Raw genomic sequence first — 22,335 nt, forward strand, 5'->3', positions numbered from 1 at the left:
TATATATAAATAGTAAATATATATTTTTTGCTTTTTAAAACAAAAATACATAAAAATAATATGTGTATGGGATTATTTAAAACAAATCCTAATTTCTTACGTGACAATGACCTTGCACTGATGTGACACTGATTTGGCATTGACATGGCTCTCTGTTGTGAGAGTAGTATTCAGTTTTGAGGTGTGAAACAAATACACTTTAAAGATGTTAAGGGGGTAAATAAACAAAGGTTAAATTTAAGTGCTAAAATGAGTTGGGATGACAAGTTCAGGGGGGAAAAGATGTTTTTTCTCTTTTTCATGATACTTAACTATATGTCACTATCCATATCAAATCATGTACATGGACCATGTATATAAGTTAAAGGTTAAAGGCATCAGTAGACACTCAAACTTGTTGTCAAAATTCACTTAGATATCTCAACTATGGCTTGTACCGATCAGGCCCCTAAACCTCCCGAATTTTGATTCAATTGGGCATTTTTTTGTCAATCATCAAAAGGCTGAAGTGTGTATTGCACACACGCGATGGTGTGGAAAAATTAACCAATTAAAAAAAACACATGGCAAAACAAAATTATACATGAAATTGCTGATATTTTCTATTTTTATTTAATTATTTATTTAATAATAATTTCTTAATTTGAAAAAGAAAAAGGAAAAAAACACCCCCCCACCCCCTGTCGCCTTCTTCACCACCACCACTACCCCGCGTCTTCAAGCATCCCCCACCACCCAATCGTCGTCTTCTTCACCCCCTCCCCCAGCGTCTTCACACACACACATAGTTGTCGTCATTACCCCATCCCTCTTCACTGCAAACTTTTATTTTTTTGGGCTGAAAATTTTTTTTGTTGTTGTTGTTATTTATATGAATTTACGTACATTGACTCATGCTATGAATAATATGTTGAAAATCCAACAATTCAAATGTAGCAAACTTTCATTTTTCCCGGCGAACTTTCATTTTTTCCGGCACACTAATGGCGGAAAAGAATAAGATTAACAACAAAAAAAATTTAAATCAAATTCAAAAGTAAGAACAAGAAAGGAGAAAAAGTAGAAAAAATGGTAGGAGAATTAAGTTTAGCATAATAAAAAAGAATGAAGAAGATGAAATAGGGGTATCGGGGGGGGGGGGGGGGGGGGGGGGGGGAAAAAATTTGGTGGGTTTTTTTAAAAAAAAAAAAAATGTTTTATTAAAAATATGTTGGAGGCTTTTTTTTTTTTAATTTGGTTTTATAACAAAAATTTTGGGGCCCTCAGTGCCACTTGGCACACTTTTCTATTCGTAACTTAATAAAAAAATTACTCTTCACGCACCTCTCGAGATTACACAGCACGTGCAATGCCATGTAGGCAAAAAATGCCCAATCGAATCAAAATTCGGGGGGTTTAGGGGCCTAATAGGTACAGGTCATAGTTGAGATATCTAAGTGAATTTTGGCAACAAATTTGAGTACCTATCAATGGCTATGGCCTAAGTTAAATCCAAAATCCAAACTCAAAAGTATGTATGATTGAAATATTCACAAAAATACGTACTGGCATCTGATATTTATAGTTATATTAAATCACACAATTTAACCATAGAATTACTACTGATTAATAGGAAGAAACATATTAGTTAACCATGGTTGAATTATGGGACTTTATATTTCCCAGAATGTCTTGCATTTAATAGTGTATGACATGTGAACACCATAAATATTTATGTTTTTGCGTTACGCCAACAGATTACTATGTATAGTTTACTAATTTTTCAATCCTTTCATGTATTGCAGACACTAATTTTAGCTGCTCTCTTTATTATTATAGGTGGTCCAGTCCCCAAATTTTGTTTAAAAAAAATCATTATCAACTTCTTCTATTAAATTTTACTTTGATCTTCTTTTGGGAAAATTGTCCATCTGAATTCTTTTCTTGGTAACTAATTTTGTGTCTTTATCTTTTTTTTTTCATTGCCATCTGACACTGAATTTTGGTAATAATGTAGGGGTAGGAGTGAGGACATTATTGCACTCTCTTTATTTTCCTTTTCATACATGCAGTAAAGCTCTTGTAAATTAATCTAGCTCTAAATATTTGGTGTTAAAGATGAGTCCAACTGATATTGCTATGATGGAAAAAGCCTTAGTGAAGATAGATGATCCAACATGTTCAAAACGCAGACGCGTTTATGAAGAGGAAGAGGAAACTGAAGAGGATGAAGAGGAAGAGGAAGAAGATTGTGAAGAGGAGAATGAACGGGCTGGCACATCTAAGAAAAAGGCGTCACGTTCAAAAGGTAGATACAAACTTTGTTTCATTTTACTAGTTTATGGACGTGTATCCGTATATCAAACTTTTTAGAAATGACATGAATACATATGTGTGAAGTGTTGCCCATAATTTGAAAGAAAAAATACAAGTATCCATATTGATTGTTTGACCTTTTGTTTTATAGTTCGTTGGCTTGGCTAATAATATTAAAAGGTAAATCACTAGTATGACATACCTCAAGGAATATATAGAATAATCTTGCTGATTTATATAGGTAAAAGCTAAATAAAAATGAAGTTTAGTTACTCTCTTGTTTGTTTCTAATAATATTACATACATGATTTTAATTTATTGAGTTGTTTAGTAGTATTAAAAGGGTGAAGGGATTCGTAAAGAAATAACCACACTACAGAGAACTGCTATCAAGAATCAGGCTGAACATTGATATCTGGAGCAACTAAGTTATTTAATTTGCTTCTATTTGAACCTCTGGAAGTTCATAAGGATGATGAATTTCTGTCTCTTTGTTATTGAACTTTGCAAATAAAACAGAAACAAGGTGTTTTTGGTTCAACAGAACCAATTAATTACCACAAAACAAATGAGAATAGAAGTACTGCAAAACTGAAGCCAACTCCTTTACCATGCAACTATAACTATAATAAACCTTTTTGTCACCTTCAGAGTACAACAACAACAACATATCCAGTGAAATCCCACAAGTGAGGTCTGGAGAGCGGTAAGTGTATGCAGACCTTACCACTACCTCGGGGAGGTAGAGAGGCTGTTTCCGAAAGATTTTTGTCACCTTCAGAGTAGATAGTAGAATTTTGTTAGTTTAACGCAATCCTGTTGCTTTTTCATGATATCTTTAGTTTCATCTTCCTGTTTCCGTAGAGTGTTGGTAGCAGCATTTTCATCTTCTGAATAACAGACATCAAAATTGCAATCTACTACCTTCGGTTCACATATTATCTGTACTTAGAGTCATATTTTTGCCTTTTCATCTACCAAACACTTTAATGGGGAACACTGAATCATAATACATAAATTTTATATGCCAAAAGTCTTCTTCTTTCTTATGATCCATGTTAAACAAAATACCACCATGTAAAAGGCAACTGACGGAGTATATCTAAGTTCCATGAGAATTATGTTGTGAGAACTTGATCACTTAATTTTCTTGATTCAGCTGGATGCAAAAGAGCCACTACTCGCAAGATGAGGGATATCCCTGACCTCTATGGTGCAGATATATTCAAAAATGGACGTGCAACTCAGCCTAAAAATCCTTACTTCGTAGCAAAAATACGAGCAAAAAAGAGAGACCACCTGGTAACTATATATTCTAGTGAAAGATTTTATAGTTCAATCTTATAGCATTCTTATTTAACAAAGTATTTTTTTTCCTAATCACAGTACATTCCAGTTGATGTGGTGAGAGACTACAATCTTGAAATCCCTTCAAGAATGACCATCCGCGACCCTGCTGGCCGAGAATTTGAGGCAAAACGCAAGGATTGGAAGGACGGTAGAATATGGCTAACTGGCGGATGGCGCAATTTATGTTGGTGGAACCTTGTGGAGAAAGATGACAGGTGTATCTGTGAATTTATGAGAGGAAAAGGAAAAAAAAGCCTTTACTTGCAAGTTCAAGTTGTCTATGAAGGATCAGTTTCCAACCGCAACAACAAGTACAAGAAATAGTTTATTGATGCTAACTATCCTAGTATTTTTATATTTATGGTCTTAAGTAGTGTTATAAGTTGACCAATTCTGAAGATTAAGGGGTGTTGTTTGTTGAAAATATTGAAGACTTATCTAGTTTGTATTGATAGCTCTGACAATTAAAGTCTGCTGATTGGCATTAAGAATGAAGCCTGGTTTGTTTACATTTGAATGTTCAACCAATATTTAAATGCTCAGGGGAGCAAAGTTTGATCCAAGTGCTTATATTTCATTTCTGAGTTCTTTCTAGTCTTAACAATTATGCTCTGAGATTTTAAATTGTTAGTTCTACATTTTGTAAGTATTTCCTTTTTTAAGAAAAGAAAGGAGAAATAAGTCAATTTTGCTGTTTCTTTATCTAAATTTGGACAAAGGACCATGGCCCACCCCACTTGGCTGGCCAGTTTTACAAGTTGATGAGCTATAAGATGCCTCATCCAATTTTATTTGTCAGCCAACCATCTCAACACCCCCCTTATCCATTGCTCTCATATTCACCTCACAAAAAATTATATCCCATGTTCACCCTTTTATTATCTCTCTATTTTGGCAAACTTAAAGCACTCCACAAGCCATCACAACCAGGTAAAAAAACAATCTTTTTAAGTTCTTTCTTTTCCAAGACTTTGTATAAACTAGTTACAACTTCAAATTGTTTTTGTATAGGTTGGTGGTCAGAAAACAATGGCAACAATGACAACATTCTCAGCAGCAACAGTAAGTTCAACAGCCATTATAGGCACAGGCAGAAAATCTTTCCAGAAAGCAACCAAAGTGAAGTACATTGATGGATTGAACTCATTTGGAGGGCTAAAGGCAAACAACCATGTTGCCTCATTAGGCCTCCCTATGTCTACTGAACAATCTTTTGCAAAGATTGTTAGCTCATTGAGAACCCCATCATCACAAGCCAAAGGTGGAGGAGCTTTGTCCTCTACCTGCAATGCTGCTTCTGAGATTTTCAGGATTGCTTCCATTATTACTGGCTTGACTCTTGTTGGAGTTGCTGTTGGATTCGTCCTCCTCCGAATTGAAGCTGCTGTAGAGGAATCTGAATGAAACATTGGTCTGTAAAACGTTTTTTTCTTTTTTCCTGCATCAAGATTCACTCTCTTTTTAATTCCTATAATCCTCTGTTGAAGTAGAATTGAATTGTTTTGAATATATATGTTAAACTAATAAATTAAGAGTTCTTCCGGAAACTTTAACCCTCTTATTGTATAATCTTCTTTTTAAGTATTATGTGTTATCTGACAAGATTTTTCACCTGTGGAGCTTTGGACCATGTAAGCAATACAATATATCTAGCTTACTCATTCATTATGAGAATGGAACTGAATTCCCTGTTATGGGATGAAACTGTACTCTTACTTCAAGGTTGAGAAAAATTGGAAAAAAATCATTTGAAAAGCTGACCAAAAATCAAGTTGGTGATAGCTTTTTATTTGATTGTGTTGTAAAACTGATGAAATAACAAGTTTTTTACTGTCCCCTAAAGTTGGAGTTTGGTTGTTTAACAAGGCATAAGAAGCTGCAATCATACATCTTGATATATAGGGCATAAATTATATGTAACGGAAGTCCCAACAAGGCAACAAGTTATTCTAATTGAAATCTTGAATCATTTCGCATTAGTGCTAATACTACACAGAAAGCTAGTAAATTGTACTATGATGAGAAAATCATAAGCATTCTTCTATACCGGACTTTTAAGGAGCTTCCATCTTTTGTGCCAAAAGATAGATACTCTTGGTCGTTGACTTCCAACTACTTCCTCCACGGTTAAAGGAAGCCATACATATCTAGACTCGCGCAAATCATCTGGATTCCAGCGATCTGCCATGAAAATAAACAAACCAGGAGAAATGGGGAGCACATATGTGCTTTGAGCAAAGAACGTAGTGACTCGAAACACTTTGTTTGCACCTACACTTGGATTCCCTATAGTCTCCCATGGTCCCATAATTGATTCAGCCACATGAGCCAGTGCCTCATTTGGTGCCCAACCACTGCATCCTGATGTGATCATGTAGTAAGTTCCTTGATACTTGAACAAGGCTGGGGCCTCTCTGTACTGCCCGACAAGAACCCTTGACATAACATTAGTAACATCCACATAGTTCTGATCAAGAAGACCAATATGAAGCTCCCTGTTGTGCACAGAGGAGTAAACGACATATGCCCTACCATCATCATCTTTGAACAAAGTCATATCCCTGCTGTCAAAACCATTAGGCCTTTTACTATATAGATATTGAAAAGGATCAGTAGGGGAATTGCTTATGGCAATTCCAACAGAAGCTTTAGAATAATTTGCATCATCAATGTGCATCCACATTACATATTTACCCGTCTTCTCATTGTAGATCACTTTCGGCCTCTCCAACACTTTAGACTTGTGAAGGTCATGATCCTCATCACGTTCCTCCGCAGCTAGTACAATGCCCTCATTCTTCCAAGTCCACAAATCCTTAGAAGAGTAGCAGCCAACACCAATGATATCTACCCGAGCTACATTCTTCCCGGGAGCTACATAAGTCGGACCATTCTTGTACTCGCCATACCAGTAATACATTCTTGATCTTTCGTCATAAAGAATTCCACCCCCATGAGCTTGAATAGGATGTCCATCAGTATCAAACCAAATTCTACCAGGATAATAGTAAAAGGTGTCATCTTTAGTACTCTTTCTAGGGTCTATGCTAGTTCTCTTGGTAGGAAAGAAAATGTGCCTGAGTTTAGAAGACTTATCAAGAAATTCATCAATTAGCAAGTTGGCTTGTGAGGATTGGCTTTGGCTTCCTCTTGACTGAGATGTTTGGATCTCCTCCAACTCTTCATATCTTTCTTGGATCTGCCCTTCTTGAATACCTTTGTAACTACCCAAAGATGAGAAATGAAGCAAAATCAAGAACCCCACCAAACTACAAACCAGTAAAGGGTATGAGCATCTTCTTCTTGACGAGAATCGAGTCATGGATCTTTCTTTACTAGGGGATTGCAGTTGGTGGTCAGAACTATCTGAGTAGTTGTATCAGAAAAGTGAAAAAGAAGTGAAATTGTTTATTGTATTTCCTGCATCTCGACACAAAAATAACTTGAACCTTAAGATTCTGCTTCCTCTTACATCAGAAAGGAAGGGGTTCTTACTTCTTACTAAACTAGCTTTTGGCTGAAAGATTTAGTTCTAAGATTGAAAAGAAAAGTCTTTTTGAAGTTGTTAAAAAACTCTTTATTAACTATTTAATGACATAATCTTCATTTTATTCTCAGTGGGTTTCATTTTATATGAAAAAATAATTAAAAAGTAAATTTTTAAGAAAAATAATTTTAAAAAGCTGACCAAATTTCTTAAATAACCAGTGTTTGCCCAGTTAAAATGCCGCTTTAACATTTTTATTGGGCTTCATTTGCTTTTTTCCTTCAAATAAAGTTTGGACGGAAAGCAATTGTGATGTTTACACAAATATACAATTTATGTTTTTAATATTACAAAAAATTTCAACTCTCTAAACATATTACAAAATGTTATGTATATGTTGGTTACGTTATATATATTAATAGGGAGAAAGAGTAAAGTAATTAAAAAACTGGGAGAGAGTGTAATTTACTTGATATTTATGTTATTTATACAAAAATCAATACTCCTTCTTGCACTTTTACTTGTCCATTTTTTTGGAACCCCACGAAAAATGTGGGCTACCACTCTCCAAATCAGTAAGCCAGTCCAAAGGACCCTGTCCATTATTATCCTACTAAAAATAGATAGATTCCAAACCAACTATATGAGCTGAACTTAGTAGTAATTGGTCAGACATATCTTCGTACCAGAGACTAAAATATTTGAATACCCAATAAGAAAATTCTCCTCCTGATCAATCATTTTCCTACATAGTCAAAACGACATCAATAATATCTCCAGATGAAACAACGCTATAGTACCGAACCAATTTCAACAATTCTTCAACGGGAGGTCTTTATTAATGATCCAAACTTACACATCTTTACAACTGGAAGGAATTTTGAGAAAAATGATGTAATTAAAGGTAGCAGCTCAGTCAATAAATCATTTGTGGTTTGTTGTCTGTGGATCCTTTTCTTTCTTTTTTGATAACCATGGTGTCCGGGCCAGCTTGCGCGCATCTCGACTAATTCCATGGAATACATGCCACTTCCCACCAGCAGCAGGTACCAGGTACCTCTGTCCACCAAGGCTAGAATGGATGGGAAGAAATTATCTAGTGTTTGTCTCTATTGCGAATTGAACTTGAAAACTCATGGTGTTCAACCCAACTTGAACCATCATTTGTTGTTTGTTGTCTGTGGATTTAGGATCAAGAAACCTCTGTGACTGAGTGCTTAGGATTACAGAGAACTTGAAGTCTCGCTAAACAAGACTTTTAGGAAAGCCTTTTCAAAAGCAATGCCACCATAATTTTCATTCTCTTTAGATCAGCCAGTGGTCATTGGATGCACAACAGGTTAAGGAAGCTAAACTTGGATATAATATTTGCAAAATACACATGGAATACATCGATATAGTTCCTTTCCGGCCAAAAACTGTGGGGCAATAAGCAGTGTGTGTGACTGGCTATGTAGATGGATTGTCATGTCAATCTGATCAGAAAAAATGTGAAAATGCAAGCCACTCGGGAAGGATGAATCATAACAGCGTGAACATTTCAGTTTCAGCTGGAATTTCAAGCCACACAAGTTCCCTTTATCCAAAGAATCACCAAGGAGTCGTCAGCATTATGGAAATGACAACTGGCATCATGACTGATATTAATGCAAATCTCTCTCCTATTTTCCCTTATAACCATGATTAACCACAATGGACACCATCCTTTCCTTGGTGTTCTCTATCCGTATGTATAACAATGAAGAATAGCTCTACTTCAGCTGCAAACAGCAATATGACAAGATAGCTTAAGATGTTTTCATGACAAGATACCTTATGATGTGTCTTTTCTCTCCAAAAAACCATCGACATTACCAATAGCTTCAATCAAAGCAAGGTAAGTGCTATCATCAGGAGTAATGCCATTACTAACCATTTCTTTGAGAAGTTCTTCAGCAAGTAAACCTTCCTGTTTTTTGCACAATCCTTGTATGAGAGCATTGTAAGTGAGAAGAGTGGGGTTAAAACCTGCACTTAACATGTCATCACGAACTCTGAATGCTTCGTCCATGTCACCTCTCCTACTATACCCACTGATTAGAGTGTTATAGCTGATATGATCAGGTTTAATTCCTCTTCCGTTCATTTCCTCAAGAAGCATACAAGCTTCTTCAACTTTACCCTTCTTACAATACCCTTGCATCAGAGTATTGTAGGTAACTTCATCAGGCTGAACATTCATTTTATTCATCTCACTCAATATATCGAAAGCACGCTCAACATTATCGTTGGCACAATGGCCATCAATCAATGCATTGAACATAATCAAATCTGGAAAAATCCCTTTCCGCAATATTTCAACAACCAAATCATCTGCTTCTTTCATCCTATTCCTTTTGCCCAAGACTTTGATTAGTGATGTATAAGTGATAATCGTCGGTTGAAGACCCCTACACAACATTTCATCATAGAAAGTAAATGCCTTCTTTGCATTTCCCGCCCTGCAATAGCCATTGATCAATATGTTATATGTAATGCCATCGGGAAGTACTCTCTTTTCTGACATATCGTTCAGCAAATCATCAGTTTCCGCCATTCTGCCATCAAGAAACAATGCATGGATCAACAAGTTATATGTAGCAACACTCGGCACAATGCCAATCTTAACCATCTCATCCCTGTAAAAAAATGCCTTTTCTAGGTCCCCCCTATTGCAGCATGAATCTATCAGAGTATTGTAAGTCACTGCCGTAGGGATCAACCCGAACGTTTTCATTTTCTCTAACAAGGAAGACACCTCATTTTCCCTCCCCACTTTCACCATCCCTCTAATTAGAGAATTGAACGTATACGAATCAGGTCCAATTCCTTTTGTCGCCATATCCTCAAAAATCTTATTCGCTCCTTCCATATCCCCCCTCAAACAATAACCATGAATCACAGTATTATACGATATTAAATTCGGCTTAACCCCTAAACACTGCATATGTTCAATGAACTCTTTTGCTTTCTTCAACTTCCCTTCTCTACATAGTACATTGATCATTATATTAAACGTACATACAGTAGAATTAATCTTCATCCTAAACATCTCGGCATACACAATCCACGCCAAATGGGTCCTATTCAATTTAAGAAAAAGACTCAACAAATCATTACAAGTCTCCACTTTGGGCACAATCCCCTTCTGCTTCATCAAATAAAAGGACTTCAACGCCTCCTCGCCTTTCTTCAATTCACAATAAGCCCTTACAAGCAAATCCAACACAATCGAACTCTTTATCTCCAACTTCTCCCGCGCACTCACAAGCCCGTGGAAAATCTCATTATGCGACGCAACGCGGGAATTAACCACTTTCTTGATAAGATTTGTGGCTTGTTTAGGCGAGGGAAGACGGGAGAGTATTGAAATTGCAAGGCAATAACATGAAATGTCTAAGCAACTGGGACTTAGATTTCCGATGAAAGTGAGTACTTGGAGTGGAGATGAACAGAGGTTTGGAAGAGTGGCGGAAATTAAGGTGGGGTTTAGTTGTCCTGTAAGGTGTTTGATGAATTGCCACTGAGAAGAAGCGATCGATTGTAGAAGAACCTCGGGAGTAATGGGGATTGTAGGAGAAGTTGATTTGGAGAGAGTAAGTGTAGAGAAACGCCGGAGGGAGAGGGGAGAAAGAGTGGCGCTTCTCATGTTGCTCAAGCTGCGCACGTACAGTGCCAAGTTGCTGCTGATAGCCAAATATTTCCGCCTAAATATGCTGAAGTGGCAATTTACTAATGTTCAGGGTTCATATTGTACATTTACTCTTAACTTATTTAAAGGACGTCAGAGGCAAATTCATTGATTTTTAAAACCCAATCAACTTGGCCAACCATACCTTTACAACCTCAACCAAATTCTCCAACAGAAAACCCTAATCTCTGAGAAAACGACCAAGGATGTCGTACGACGACGTGGAAATCGAGGACATGGAGTGGAACGATGAGCTCAAAGCTTTCACATATCCTTGTCCGTGCGGTGACTTGTTCCAGATCACGAATGAAGAGTTGAAGATTGGGGAAGAGATCGCTCGATGTCCTAGTTGTTCCCTTTATATTACTGTTATATATAATATCGAAGATTTTCTCGGAGATTCTAAGAAACATGTCGAGCCTTCGAAACAACAGCCAATTGCTGTCGCTTGAGAACCTCAAGGTTTCTATTTTTGTTTGTTTCTGGTAATTCCAAATATAGGTTCACATTGAGGGTTTTTGTTTTTGAGAATTTGGTGTCATATTGTAAAATTTTGCTCTATTGGAAAAGGAGAGTTACTGTTCTGCTCATTGTTGCTTGTGCTTTTCCGGAGTAATAGTATTAGCTTTGTATTTTCGCTTTCATAGATTTCTATTTCCTTCTGTTGTTTCGTTAGCCTTGATTATTGTACATTCTTCTTGTTGTTCTTGCTTGTTACTACTGTCCTCTTACTACCAACTTGAACTTGCTGCTTTTGGCAATGGTCGTGCATGAACCATTTCATGAAGTATGTGTCCCGATATTCCAAAGTCTAGATTAGTTAGCTCTTTGCGTTCCGGTCAAAAAACAATGTTGATGAAGGCATTTCTCCTACTAAAAGTATGCAATTTTTTGCATTAGTGGGAGAGAAGCATTTGTTATTCTTCCCTCTACGGGTACAAGAATCTGTATTAATACAACAGCAACTTTATAACAAGTTCACGTATGAATAAGAACAGTTTTGAAGTTCTTTAACAACTTTAACACGAGATTATTATTAATTTATCCAAAAATAGAAATTTTAGACCAAGTCCCTCAAGTTCACGGAGTGTCCTTAAGGAATAATTCCCGTACCGATGTTATGAAATTTTTTTCCCAGGATAAAATGGCCTTCAATTCAATTATAGCGGTACCTTAAATAATTGAATTTCACGAACGCATTCAACGGTTTGAATAATCACACAGAATATTTTTAAGAGAAGAAGAGTTTTGTATTCTGAAAAATTTCGTATCTAAACCTGTGAATGAAAGCAGGTTTATATAGCCATAACATGCCTTTTCTAAAAAGAGGCAATGGTTCGTTTCAAAGGGTGCACCTTTATGGAAATTCATGTCCGTTCATTCAAAGAACATGTCCTTTTCCGAACAGGTATACCAGTTCACGAAACAATGCATCATTTCGAAGTATCAGTTCAAAACCAGTGCATCAGTTCGTGAAGAATTGTATCAGTTTGAAATACTGTTTCGAAATTTGCATGCATGCATAAATGGAGGATTACTGTTGTGTTTTTCCTTTTGGTATTCGGATTAATTTTCTGTCAATTAAACTTTGTCCAAAAAGGATTTTTCTGTAAATTAAACTTTGTCCAAAAAGATAGATCTCATCGATCGATCATTTGCCAAATTCAAATCCAAATCCAAATCCAAATCTAAATTCGAATCGGAATCGGAATCGGAATCCGAATATCCTGCCTCATTTATCATGTGGAGTAAGTATTCATTATTATAAACACTCCAAAGTTTCCTTCTCCAACCAATGTAGGAGAATTAGTGAACTTTTCAATTTGAGAGTACACCTTCCAAATTGGTGTTTCCTTCCTTCCACTATTTTTCTCTCCATTTTCATTCACACCTTTTCATACATATTGAACCCAACAATCCCCCACATAATTGGGGAATGGCTATTTTCCGTAAAAGTTTTACGGACAAGTATGTAATCATTAAGCAAAGACTGATTGTATCTGGATAAGTGGGTTTCCCTTTGAACTTTCCGTAGTGAACATGCATCGGATGCACTCAATCAATCGGTAGATTTGATATCTTTGAACCGTTGAGCTTTAATGTACACCTAGACAACACATGTCACACAACCAGTCTTTTACCGTTTATGGTTCTCACGGTTTTGTTCTTTTCAGCCATGAACGCGTCCCGGTTTCATGAGAGCTTAGAGAATAGGCCTTTACTAATATTCTCCTTAAAGCGGCTTCCACTTCGCTCACACATAGGTGATTTCTAAACGTTTAATCCTATAGATTAAACTATTTGGCCAAATCTGCCAAATTTAGATAATTATTAAAAGACTTTTCACCTTAAGTCTTATCCTAGTTTACAATACATTGTCTACATCATGAGAATGGGTTGGATAATTGACAATGTTGAACTTGCCAGACACAACGTTGTTTGATCTCCTTGAACCTAACTCTTGGGATCTCCAGTCTGCTAGGTAGAGTTACCGCCGTGCTGACTTGTCCTAGGCCTTAAACTCATTCCCTTGGATGTCTTTTCTATTCCTTTTGTAAGTGAATCCGACACATTATCCTTTGACTTTACATAGTCTACAGTGATAATTCCACTAGAGAGAAGTTCTCTAACTGTATTATGTCTTCGTCTTATATGACGAGATTTACTGTTATACATCATGCTCCATGCCCTACCTATTGCAGCTTGGCTATCACAGTGTATAGATACTGGTGCCACTGGCTTGGGCCAATACGGAATATCTTCCAAGAAATTCCTGAGTCATTCTGCTTCTTCAACGGCTTTATCCAATGCAATAAATTCAGATTTCATTGTAGAGCGAGCAATACAAGTATGTTTGGATGATTTCCAAAAGACCGCTCCTCCACCGATAGTAAATACATATCCACTTATTGGATTTTACTTTGTTTGATCCGGTGATCCAATTTGCATCACTATATCCTTCAAGTACCGCAGGATATTTATTAGAATGCAAGGCATAATCTTGAGTGTATTTAAGATACCCCAAAACTCTTTTCATTGTTATCCAATGAGTTCTGTTGGGATTACTTGTGTACCGACTCAATTTACTAATAGCGCATGTTATATCTGGTCGTGTCAGTTCATTATATACATTAAACATCTCAATACTCTTGCGTACTCCAATTGCGAGTCACTTTCACCTTCATTCTTTCGAAGTGCAAAGCTTACGTCCAAAGGAGTCTTGGTAATACCGAATTCCATATACTTAAATTTGTCAAGTACCTTTTCGATATAATGAGACTGTGACAATGCCAACCCTTGTGAAATTCTATGGATTCTTATACCTAAGATCACATCTGCAACTCTAAGGTCTTTCATATCGAACTTGCTTTCGAGCATTCATTTCATTGCATTTATGTCAGAAATGTCTCTACTGATGATCAACATATCATCTACATATAAACACACAATGACTTAGTGATTTGGAGTGTCTTTAATATAAACACATTTATCACATTCATTTATCTTGAACCCGTTTGCCAACATGGTTTGGTCAAACTTCGCATGCCATTGTTTAGGTGCTTGCTTTAGTCCATACAACGACTTAATAAGTTTACACACCTTATTCTCCTTTCCTGGAACCACAAAACCCTCAGGTTGTTCCATGTAAATTTCTTCCTTCAATTCTCTATTTAAGAATGCGGTTTTTACATCCATTTGATAGATTTGAAGATCATATACCACCGCCAAGGAAATTAACATTCGAATCGATGTTATTCTTGTTACTGGCGAGTATGTATCGAAGTAATCAAAGTCTTCTTTCTGTTTGAAGTCTTTTACTACAAGTCTTGTCTTGTATTTGTCAATAGTGTCATCCGCTTTCATCTTCCTTTTGAAGATCCATTTAGAACCTAAAGGTTTATTTCCGGGAAGAAGATCAACCAATTCCCATGTATGGTTGCTTAAGATTGAATCAATCTCACTATTGACTGCCTCTTTCCAAATGGATGAGTCCGAAGATGTCATCGCTTCCTTAAATGTTTGTGGTTCATTTTCTAAGAGAAATGTTACAAAATCCGATCCAAATGAAGTAGACATTCTTTGACGTGTACTACGTCTTGGATTTTCTTCATTATGTACATTCTCACTTGGTTCATCTCGATGTCGTTTAGATTCTCCACTAGACTGTTCATGTCTAATTTTATACGGGTAAATATTTTCAAAGAATTCGGCATTGTCTGATTCAATTACCGTATTTTCATTAATATCCAGATGTTCGAATTTATGAACCAAAAATCGATATATTTTACTACTTTTAGCATTTCCTATGAACACGCAGTCCATAGTCTTAGGTCCTATCTTATTCCTTTTTGGCATAAGAATTTGGACCTTTGCTAGACACCCCCACACTTTAAAATATTTCAAGTTGGGTTTCCTTATTTTCCATTTCATAAGGAATTGATTATGTCTTACTATGGGAAACTCTGTTGAGTGTACGATTGGCTGTAAGGATAGCCTCCCCCCATAAGTTTTGCGGTAAATCGAAACTTATAGGCATTCGTCATTTCCTTCAAAGTTTGATTTTTTCTTTCCGTAATTTTATTAGATTGAGGTGAATACGGGGCCGTAGTTTAATAGACAATTCCATTCTCTACACATATTTCGGCGAAAGGAGATTCATATTCTCCGCTCCTATCACTTCTTATCATTTTTATCTTTTTATCTAACTGATTTTCAACTTTATTTTTATATTGCATAAACGCACGCATCTATTGCTTCATCCTTACTATTTAGCAAATAGACATAACAATATCCAGTGCAATCGTCAATAAAATTTATGAAATACTTTTTCCCACCACGTGATGATGTTGACTTCATATCACAAATGTCAATGTGTACTAAGTCTAAAGGATTGGAATTCCTTTCAACGGACTTATAAGGATGATTTGCATATTTTGATTCCACACACGTTTGACACTTTGATTTATTGCACTCAAAGTTTGGCAAAACTTCTAAGTTAATCAGTTTTCATAACGTTTTGTAATTAACATGGCCCAAACGTTCATGCCATAAATCATAAGACTCAAGCAAATAAGAAGAATTTGAACTTTTATTTATTTCAACATTCATTACATTCATCTTATAAAGGCCCTCGGTGAGATAGTCTTTTCCTACATACATTTCTCCTTTGCTAATCACAATTTTTCCAAAAACGGTTACACATTTGAATCCGTTCTTGTCTAGAAGTGAAACAGAAATTAAATTCCTACGTAACTCCAGAATATACAAGACATTGTTAAGTGTCAAGACCTTTCCTGAAGTCATTTTCAAGCATATTTTTCCTGTTCCTTCTACCTTAGTAGTAGCAGAGTTAGCCATGTAGATTATTTCTTCTACTTGAGCCGGAGCGAATGACGAAAACAACTCTTTGTTGGCACATACATGGCGGGTGACACTAGAATCCATCCACCATTCGCGAGGATTTCCCACCAAGTTGCATTCTGAGAACATAACACACAGATCGTCGCATTCTTTGTTGGATTTAATCATATTTGCTTGATCCTTTTTCTTTCCTTTCTTTGAGGCACGTCAATCCGTGGACTTGTGGCCAATCTTGCCACAATTGAAGCATTTTCCCTTGAATTTCTTCTTGGGTTGATGGCTTCCTTGTTCAGCTTTCTTCCTTTTCTTAGAATTGTTTGGGTCATCTTCTACAATATGTGCTCCATTAATTGTAGAATTTCCTTTTGACCTTCTCTCGGCAGCCTTATTATCCTCTTCAATACGTAATCGGACAATAAGATCTTCGACAGTCATCTCCTTGCGTTTGTGCTTCAAGTAGTTTTTGAAATCTTTCCACATAGGTAGTAGCTTCGCAATGATCGCTGCTACTTGAAATGCATCATTCACAATCAAACCTACAAAACAGTTTATGTGAATTCTAAAAACATTTTCAATTTATTCAACTAAGGTATTTTTCAAAGATATACCTTCTGCTAGGAGTTCGTGAATGATTACTTGCAATTCTTGCACTTGAGAGACAACTGATTTGCTATCTATCATTTTAAAGTCCAGGAACCTTGCAACAAGGAATTTCTTAATTCCCGCATCCTCTATCTTATATTTTCGTTCAAGTGCCCCCCATAATTCCTTCGATGTCTTAGTTCCACTATAAACATTGTAAAGGTCGTCTTGGAGACCACTCAGAATATAATTCCTGCAAAGGAAGTCTGAATGTTTTCAAGCCTCTGCAATTACGAAACGTTCTTTGTCCGAGGTTCCCTCGGGCACCTCAGGAGCGTCTTCGCTAGTGAACCGTTGCAGACACAAAGTGGTGAGGTAAAAGAACATCTTTTGCGGCCATCTCTTAAAGTCGATGCCTGCAAACTTTCCAGGCTTTTCCGCATGTGCCATATGTTGCAGAGCATTTGCGCGGCTTGTCGTAGCAATGCTAGTCGCCGCCACAGTCGTAATATCATCATGCATTTGACTTTTAATTGCCATTTTTCTGTCACTACAAGACATAAAAATTTAGTATTTTTCAGAATACTAATTATAAAGTTAAATAAATTTTAAACTTTTCTTCTTGTTTCTAGTTAACAAGGAAGTTTCTATGACTTCCAATTATCAACCGATTGAATTTTAAACTTTTGATGAAGATTTTATGTCTTCTAATCACTAGTTAAACTCAAACGGAGTAGAAATATTAAGCTTTAATCTCCAAAAATAAGTAATACAGATTCTGAGTTTATTCCTTAAGATTGTTATTCTTCCTTCTACGGGTACAAGAATCTGTATTAATACAACAACAACTTCATAACAAGTTCACATATGAACAAGAACAGTTTTGAAATTCTTTAACACCTTCAACACAAGATTATTACTAATCTATCCAAGAAGTGTATTAGATATCAGAAAATAGACGAAACAGAAATTTTAGACCAAGTCCCCCGAGTTCACAGAGTGTCCTTAAGGAATAATTTCCCTCACTGTACCCGAGGTTATGAAATTTTTCTCCTAGGATAAAATGACCTTCAATCTAATTATAGCGGTACCTCAAATAATTGAATTCCACGAACGCACTCAACAGTTTGAATGATCATAAAGAATATTTTTGTATTCTGAAAAATTTTGTATCTAAACCTATGAATGAAAGCAGGTTTATATAGCCATAACATGCCTCTTCTGAAAAGAGGCAATGGTTCACTTCAAAGGGGCACCTATATGTCCTTTTCTGAATAGGTATACCAGTTTACAAAACAGTGCATCAATGGAGGATTACTGTTGCATTTTTCCCTTTAGTATTCGGATTAATTTTCTGTCAATTAAACTTTGTCCAAAAAGATAGATCTCATCGACTGATCATCTGTCAAATTCGAATCCAAATCCGAATTTCCTGTCAATTAAACTTTAGATCGATCATTTTTTGAATCCGAAGCCGAGTGAGCGGCGACGACGACGACGACGACGCGAGGCATCTCTTATCTCTTGCCTCACTTATCATGTGGAGTAAGTGTTCATTATTATAAACACTCCAAAGTTCCCTTCTCCCACCAGTGTGGGAGAATTAGTGAACTTTTCAATTTGGGAGTACGCCTTCTAAATTGTTGTCTCCTTCCTTCTACTATTTTTCTCTCCATTTCCATTCACACCTTTTCATACATATTGAACCCAACAACATTGTGCTTGTTTGCTCTTGTTCTTGTCTACATGTCAAATCTTGTGATGTTCTGCTTCTTCAAAGTAAAATGATTTTCTTGACTATGGTCTCGCATAACCTTGAATAACCTCTCTCTATTCAATGCTGGTTTGTTTTAGATGAACTGATGCTGCAAGTTGATATTGTAGCAATAGTACTTGTAACTGTGTTTTTCCATTGAATGTAATATATTGTTGTGATTGATTTATTTACACATAACACACGTTTCTAGATGGTCACTTCAACAATGTAGAAAGTAACAAGCAGGTGGTTAGGCCTGTGGCTATGTCCCAGTTTCGCAATTTATAGAGCGCGATTTCTGAATTATGAATAAGTTGCATTTTCCAGACTCCTGAAAATACAAATACATCATACATCTAAAAGCTATATGCCTAACTGCCTATATTCCTATGTGATCTACTGTTCATTTTATCCATGCTTATGCTTTTCATTATCCATGTATAATGAAAATCAAGAGGATGAATACACCGTAAATCTCTCAAAACTTATTAATAAATTTCATTTAAATATTCAAACACATGATAAAGTGTTTATATAGACGTACTCGTCTCATATTTTGAAAAGGTTTATGTGTGTATTTTCAAGTATCTATTAAGTAGGTGAAATAATTACATAAAATATGTTCTATTTTGATTTATTCACATCAAAATCATTTGGAACAAAAAACTGAGAAGTTTTACAATTTGTTAGAGGCTAATTCACATAATTGAATCAGATGACATATTTTAAGAGTCTACCTCTTCTGAAGTAGCGGTATGGACTGCGTATATTTTACCCTCCCCAGACCCCACTTGGTGGGAATACACTCGATTTGTTGTTATTGTTATTGTTGACATATTTTAAGAGTTCCGTTGAGCTTGAGAACATGAGTGTATATTTTTTCAAAAATATTGAATCAAAAGAATCTAATATAAACACATGATCATGTGTTTATGTATTCAATTAAAATAAATTATCATTAAATATTTAAATAAAATTTAATTAATAAATTTAAAGGGCTATCGACATATTTTGTCAAAATAAAAATATGGCTTCCACATAGTCAAAATAGAAGAATCATTTTTAATCTACCCCAAATATAATGAACTATTTTCTTCATTTTTTCGCTAGAAATATTCTACTTGGCATAAGATATAAATGTGAATCTTAGCATTATTTTATTTTTTATCTACGTTCTTTAATTTTGTGTATATATAAGCAGAGACTTAAACTTATATAAAGTTAAATAAACAGACACATGCATCTTATGCAACATCATATGTGGTCAATTCATATCCTACATTGCGTCGTATATATATTATGTCATATAGAATGTGTTCGTTTACTTGTTCAACTCTATACAAGTTTAAGTTTTTATTTGTGCACATTTAAAGTTGGAGCTCATAAATGTGAGTTGAGGCTAAGTTACAGGACATGTGGTATGTATTATACCATTCTACTACTAATACTATTGTAATTTTTAAGGGGTCGTTTGGTACCTGAGATAAGATAGAATTTCTCAGTATTAATTTTGGTGTAAGATTTATACTAAATTTGATAGACGATATAAATTTATTTATTTATTTGAGATTATTTTATCCTGTCTCTCAAGTAGAATAAGTTTATTCATAAATTATAATTTCAAGAATATAATTCATGATGTCCGCATAGTAAACACGACCCTAAATGTCTAAGGGGTCGTTTGGTAGAGTGTATAAGATAATATTGAATAGATTGTATTAGTAATGCTGGAATTAGTAGTGCAGAGATTAGTAATATAGAGATTAGTAATACTGAGATTATTTTTTATGTAGTGTTTGGTTTGATGTATTGAAAACAATATTTATTGTTATATTTTAAAAAGAATATTGTTTGTTTACAAAAATACCCTTGACATATTATAACTTTGTGTATTTTCTTTGCAAAATTTTATTATTTTTTTAAATATATATATATATATATATAACTAATTATTTACTTTGGAATTTTATTTAAGATTCAATCATTCACTAACAATTTTTTTTTGTTATCTTTTCTTTATTTGTTCATCATTATTTGTTGTTTCCACTTTGTGATGTTCTTACGTTGGAGGGAGATACGTGTAACTTTTGAATGAGACAATAGAATTATTATTAACATAAATTTGTGTTCCGTAAAGTGTTAAAGCTAATTAGAAAAAATATTTTTATTTATGAATATCCTATTTACAAAATTAAAGCTTGTATGCAATTTATTTTCAAATTTTGATCAATAAGTATTTTTTAAGTTAATGGAGTAGTTTTTTTATGACTAAAATTATTTAGAGGGATATTATTATCTTGATAAATTTAAAAGAAATAATACACATTGAATAAATTGAAAAGATTTAGAGAAAAAATTAAAGAAATTTGAGGGCGTTTTTGTCTTGACACATATTTATCCGTGGATTACTAATCCCACCAAACTAGATGTATTAGTTATACACCCTATAATATCATGTATGATGTATAAGTAATTCATGTATTAGTTATACATAACTTCAAAATTGCTATCAATGTATTAAGTAATCCATCATTTAATTTATGAATTAAATAATCCACCCTATCAAACGGGTCCTAAAAGTAGTAGTTTGATAATTTAGTCCGCATATCAAACACGACCCTAAATGTCTAAAAGTAGAAGTTGTGGGATGGAATATGAATAATCAAATCCTTTAGATGCTGCAGTGGTGAATTTATACATTTATAACGACGTTTTTCCGGTGAACGGCGATAAACGGAAATTCAAGAACTGCTCTCACATGTAACGGAAGAAGAAGACAAAAATGAAGGATTATTGATGAAGAGAATAATAAGGGGATGATGCAAGGACTTCATCACCAGCAGCAGCAATTAGCGGCACTTCTCACCGTCGCATTACCCAAAGAAGATCCTTCTAAATCCACTTCAACTTCAGTTGCTATTGAAGATGACGAGTCTTCTCGTGTTGCCGCTATTACTTCTCTACAGCGCGCCATTCTTTACCCTCCCAACTCTCTACTCATCACCCACTCCGCTTCTTTTCTTGCCCAGGGCTTCTCTCAGCTCCTCTCCGACAAGTATGTTTTTTCCTCTTAACTTGTTCTTTTATATGCACGCTATATGTTCGATGAATGTCCTTTAATAAAATATGCTTGAATGGGTATGGAGTATTCATGATGATGGGGTCATTGATTGATTATTCTTGAAGGGAATTTACAATTTGGTATTGGAAGTTGTATAGTCACAGTCTCGGGTCAGCGTGGATTTGCACGTCTGGTTTTCGACAAATGTCCCGTAATTTCCTACTTTATGTAGTCAACAACAAACAAACCTGGTGTAGTTCCACAGAGTGAGGTCTGGGGAGGGTAGTTCCTTCCTTGTGTAGTATTGGAATAAGATAGGCTTGAGCAGGTAGTAGTTCACCCCTACTAATTTTGAGATTGAGGGATCATTGATTGGTTATTCTTGATTATTCTCGAATGGGCTTTATGTAGTATTGAAATTAAATGTGCTTGAACGGGAATGAAGTATTTCATGTAGTTCACCCCTACTAGTTTTGTGATTGAGGGGTTATTGATTGATTATTCTTGAATGGGCTTTATGTACTATGTTTTGTGATTGAGGGTCATTGATTGATTATTCTTGAATGGGCTTTATGTACTATGTTTTGTGATTGAGGGGTCATTTATTGATTATTCTTGAATGGGCTTTATGTACTATGGAGTTTAATTGGCTTGATTGGGCATGGAGGATTCATGTAATTCACATCGACTAGTTTTGTGATTGAGGGGTCATTGATTGATTATTCTTGAATGGA

At 35.4% G+C, this 22,335-nt stretch overlaps 5 protein-coding genes across 6 annotated transcripts in view; 3 read left to right on the forward strand and 2 right to left on the reverse strand.

The window, feature by feature from the left end:
- Positions 1–1,685: 1,685 nt before the first annotated feature.
- Positions 1,686–5,192, forward strand: LOC107840359 (B3 domain-containing protein At5g60140). Of its 2 annotated transcripts, XM_047395131.1 has the most exons (4): positions 1,878–2,287; positions 3,455–3,597; positions 3,682–4,575; positions 4,657–5,192. In XM_047395131.1, the coding sequence occupies exon 4, from the start codon at positions 4,675–4,677 to the stop codon at positions 5,047–5,049; it is 375 nt and encodes a 124-aa protein (XP_047251087.1). In that variant the 5' UTR covers positions 1,878–2,287; positions 3,455–3,597; positions 3,682–4,575; positions 4,657–4,674; the 3' UTR covers positions 5,050–5,192. The 2 variants fall into 2 exon arrangements, with proteins under 2 accessions (XP_016539681.1, XP_047251087.1); XM_016684195.2 differs by lacking the exon at positions 4,657–5,192 and having other exon boundaries at positions 1,686–2,287; positions 3,682–4,208.
- Positions 5,193–5,519: 327 nt separating this feature from the next.
- On the reverse strand, positions 5,520–7,589 carry LOC107840358. Its single transcript, XM_016684194.2, has one exon. The coding sequence runs from the start codon at positions 6,965–6,967 to the stop codon at positions 5,687–5,689; it is 1,281 nt and encodes a 426-aa protein (XP_016539680.1). The 5' UTR covers positions 6,968–7,589; the 3' UTR covers positions 5,520–5,686.
- Positions 7,590–8,475: 886 nt separating this feature from the next.
- Positions 8,476–10,799, reverse strand: LOC107840363 (pentatricopeptide repeat-containing protein At2g15630, mitochondrial). Its single transcript, XM_016684198.2, has one exon. The coding sequence runs from the start codon at positions 10,797–10,799 to the stop codon at positions 8,946–8,948; it is 1,854 nt and encodes a 617-aa protein (XP_016539684.1). The 3' UTR covers positions 8,476–8,945.
- Positions 10,800–11,047: 248 nt separating this feature from the next.
- Positions 11,048–11,558, forward strand: LOC107840364 (diphthamide biosynthesis protein 3). The gene has a single exon (XM_016684199.2). It carries the CDS (start codon positions 11,048–11,050, stop codon positions 11,291–11,293), a length of 246 nt encoding a protein of 81 aa, XP_016539685.1. The 3' UTR covers positions 11,294–11,558.
- A 9,626-nt stretch (positions 11,559–21,184) lies between these two features.
- The window catches only part of LOC107840365, a 29,713-nt gene continuing 28,562 nt past the window's right edge, over positions 21,185–22,335 (forward strand). The window contains exon 1 of the mRNA XM_016684200.2: positions 21,185–21,595. Coding sequence (XP_016539686.2) covers positions 21,357–21,595 — 239 coding nt within the window. The 5' untranslated portion in view covers positions 21,185–21,356. The remainder of the gene's footprint in view (positions 21,596–22,335) is intronic.

Source organism: Capsicum annuum, chromosome 8 (assembly GCF_002878395.1).
Source record: "Capsicum annuum cultivar UCD-10X-F1 chromosome 8, UCD10Xv1.1, whole genome shotgun sequence".
Lineage (NCBI taxonomy): Eukaryota > Viridiplantae > Streptophyta > Magnoliopsida > Solanales > Solanaceae > Capsicum > Capsicum annuum.

Excerpts from the sequence above, each read along its gene's own strand:
- LOC107840364 (XM_016684199.2), top strand. The coding sequence starts at position 11,048 with ATGTCGTACGACGACGTGGAAATCGAGGACATGGAGTGGAACGATGAG.
- LOC107840363 (XM_016684198.2), bottom strand. The coding sequence starts at position 10,799 with ATGAGAAGCGCCACTCTTTCTCCCCTCTCCCTCCGGCGTTTCTCTACA.
- LOC107840358 (XM_016684194.2), bottom strand. The coding sequence starts at position 6,967 with ATGACTCGATTCTCGTCAAGAAGAAGATGCTCATACCCTTTACTGGTT.
- LOC107840359 (XM_016684195.2), top strand. The coding sequence starts at position 2,098 with ATGAGTCCAACTGATATTGCTATGATGGAAAAAGCCTTAGTGAAGATA. Across the intron at positions 2,288-3,454 it reads AAAGGCGTCACGTTCAAAAG|CTGGATGCAAAAGAGCCACT; the intron begins GTAGATACAAAC and ends TTCTTGATTCAG. Across the intron at positions 3,598-3,681 it reads CAAAAAAGAGAGACCACCTG|TACATTCCAGTTGATGTGGT; the intron begins GTAACTATATAT and ends TCCTAATCACAG.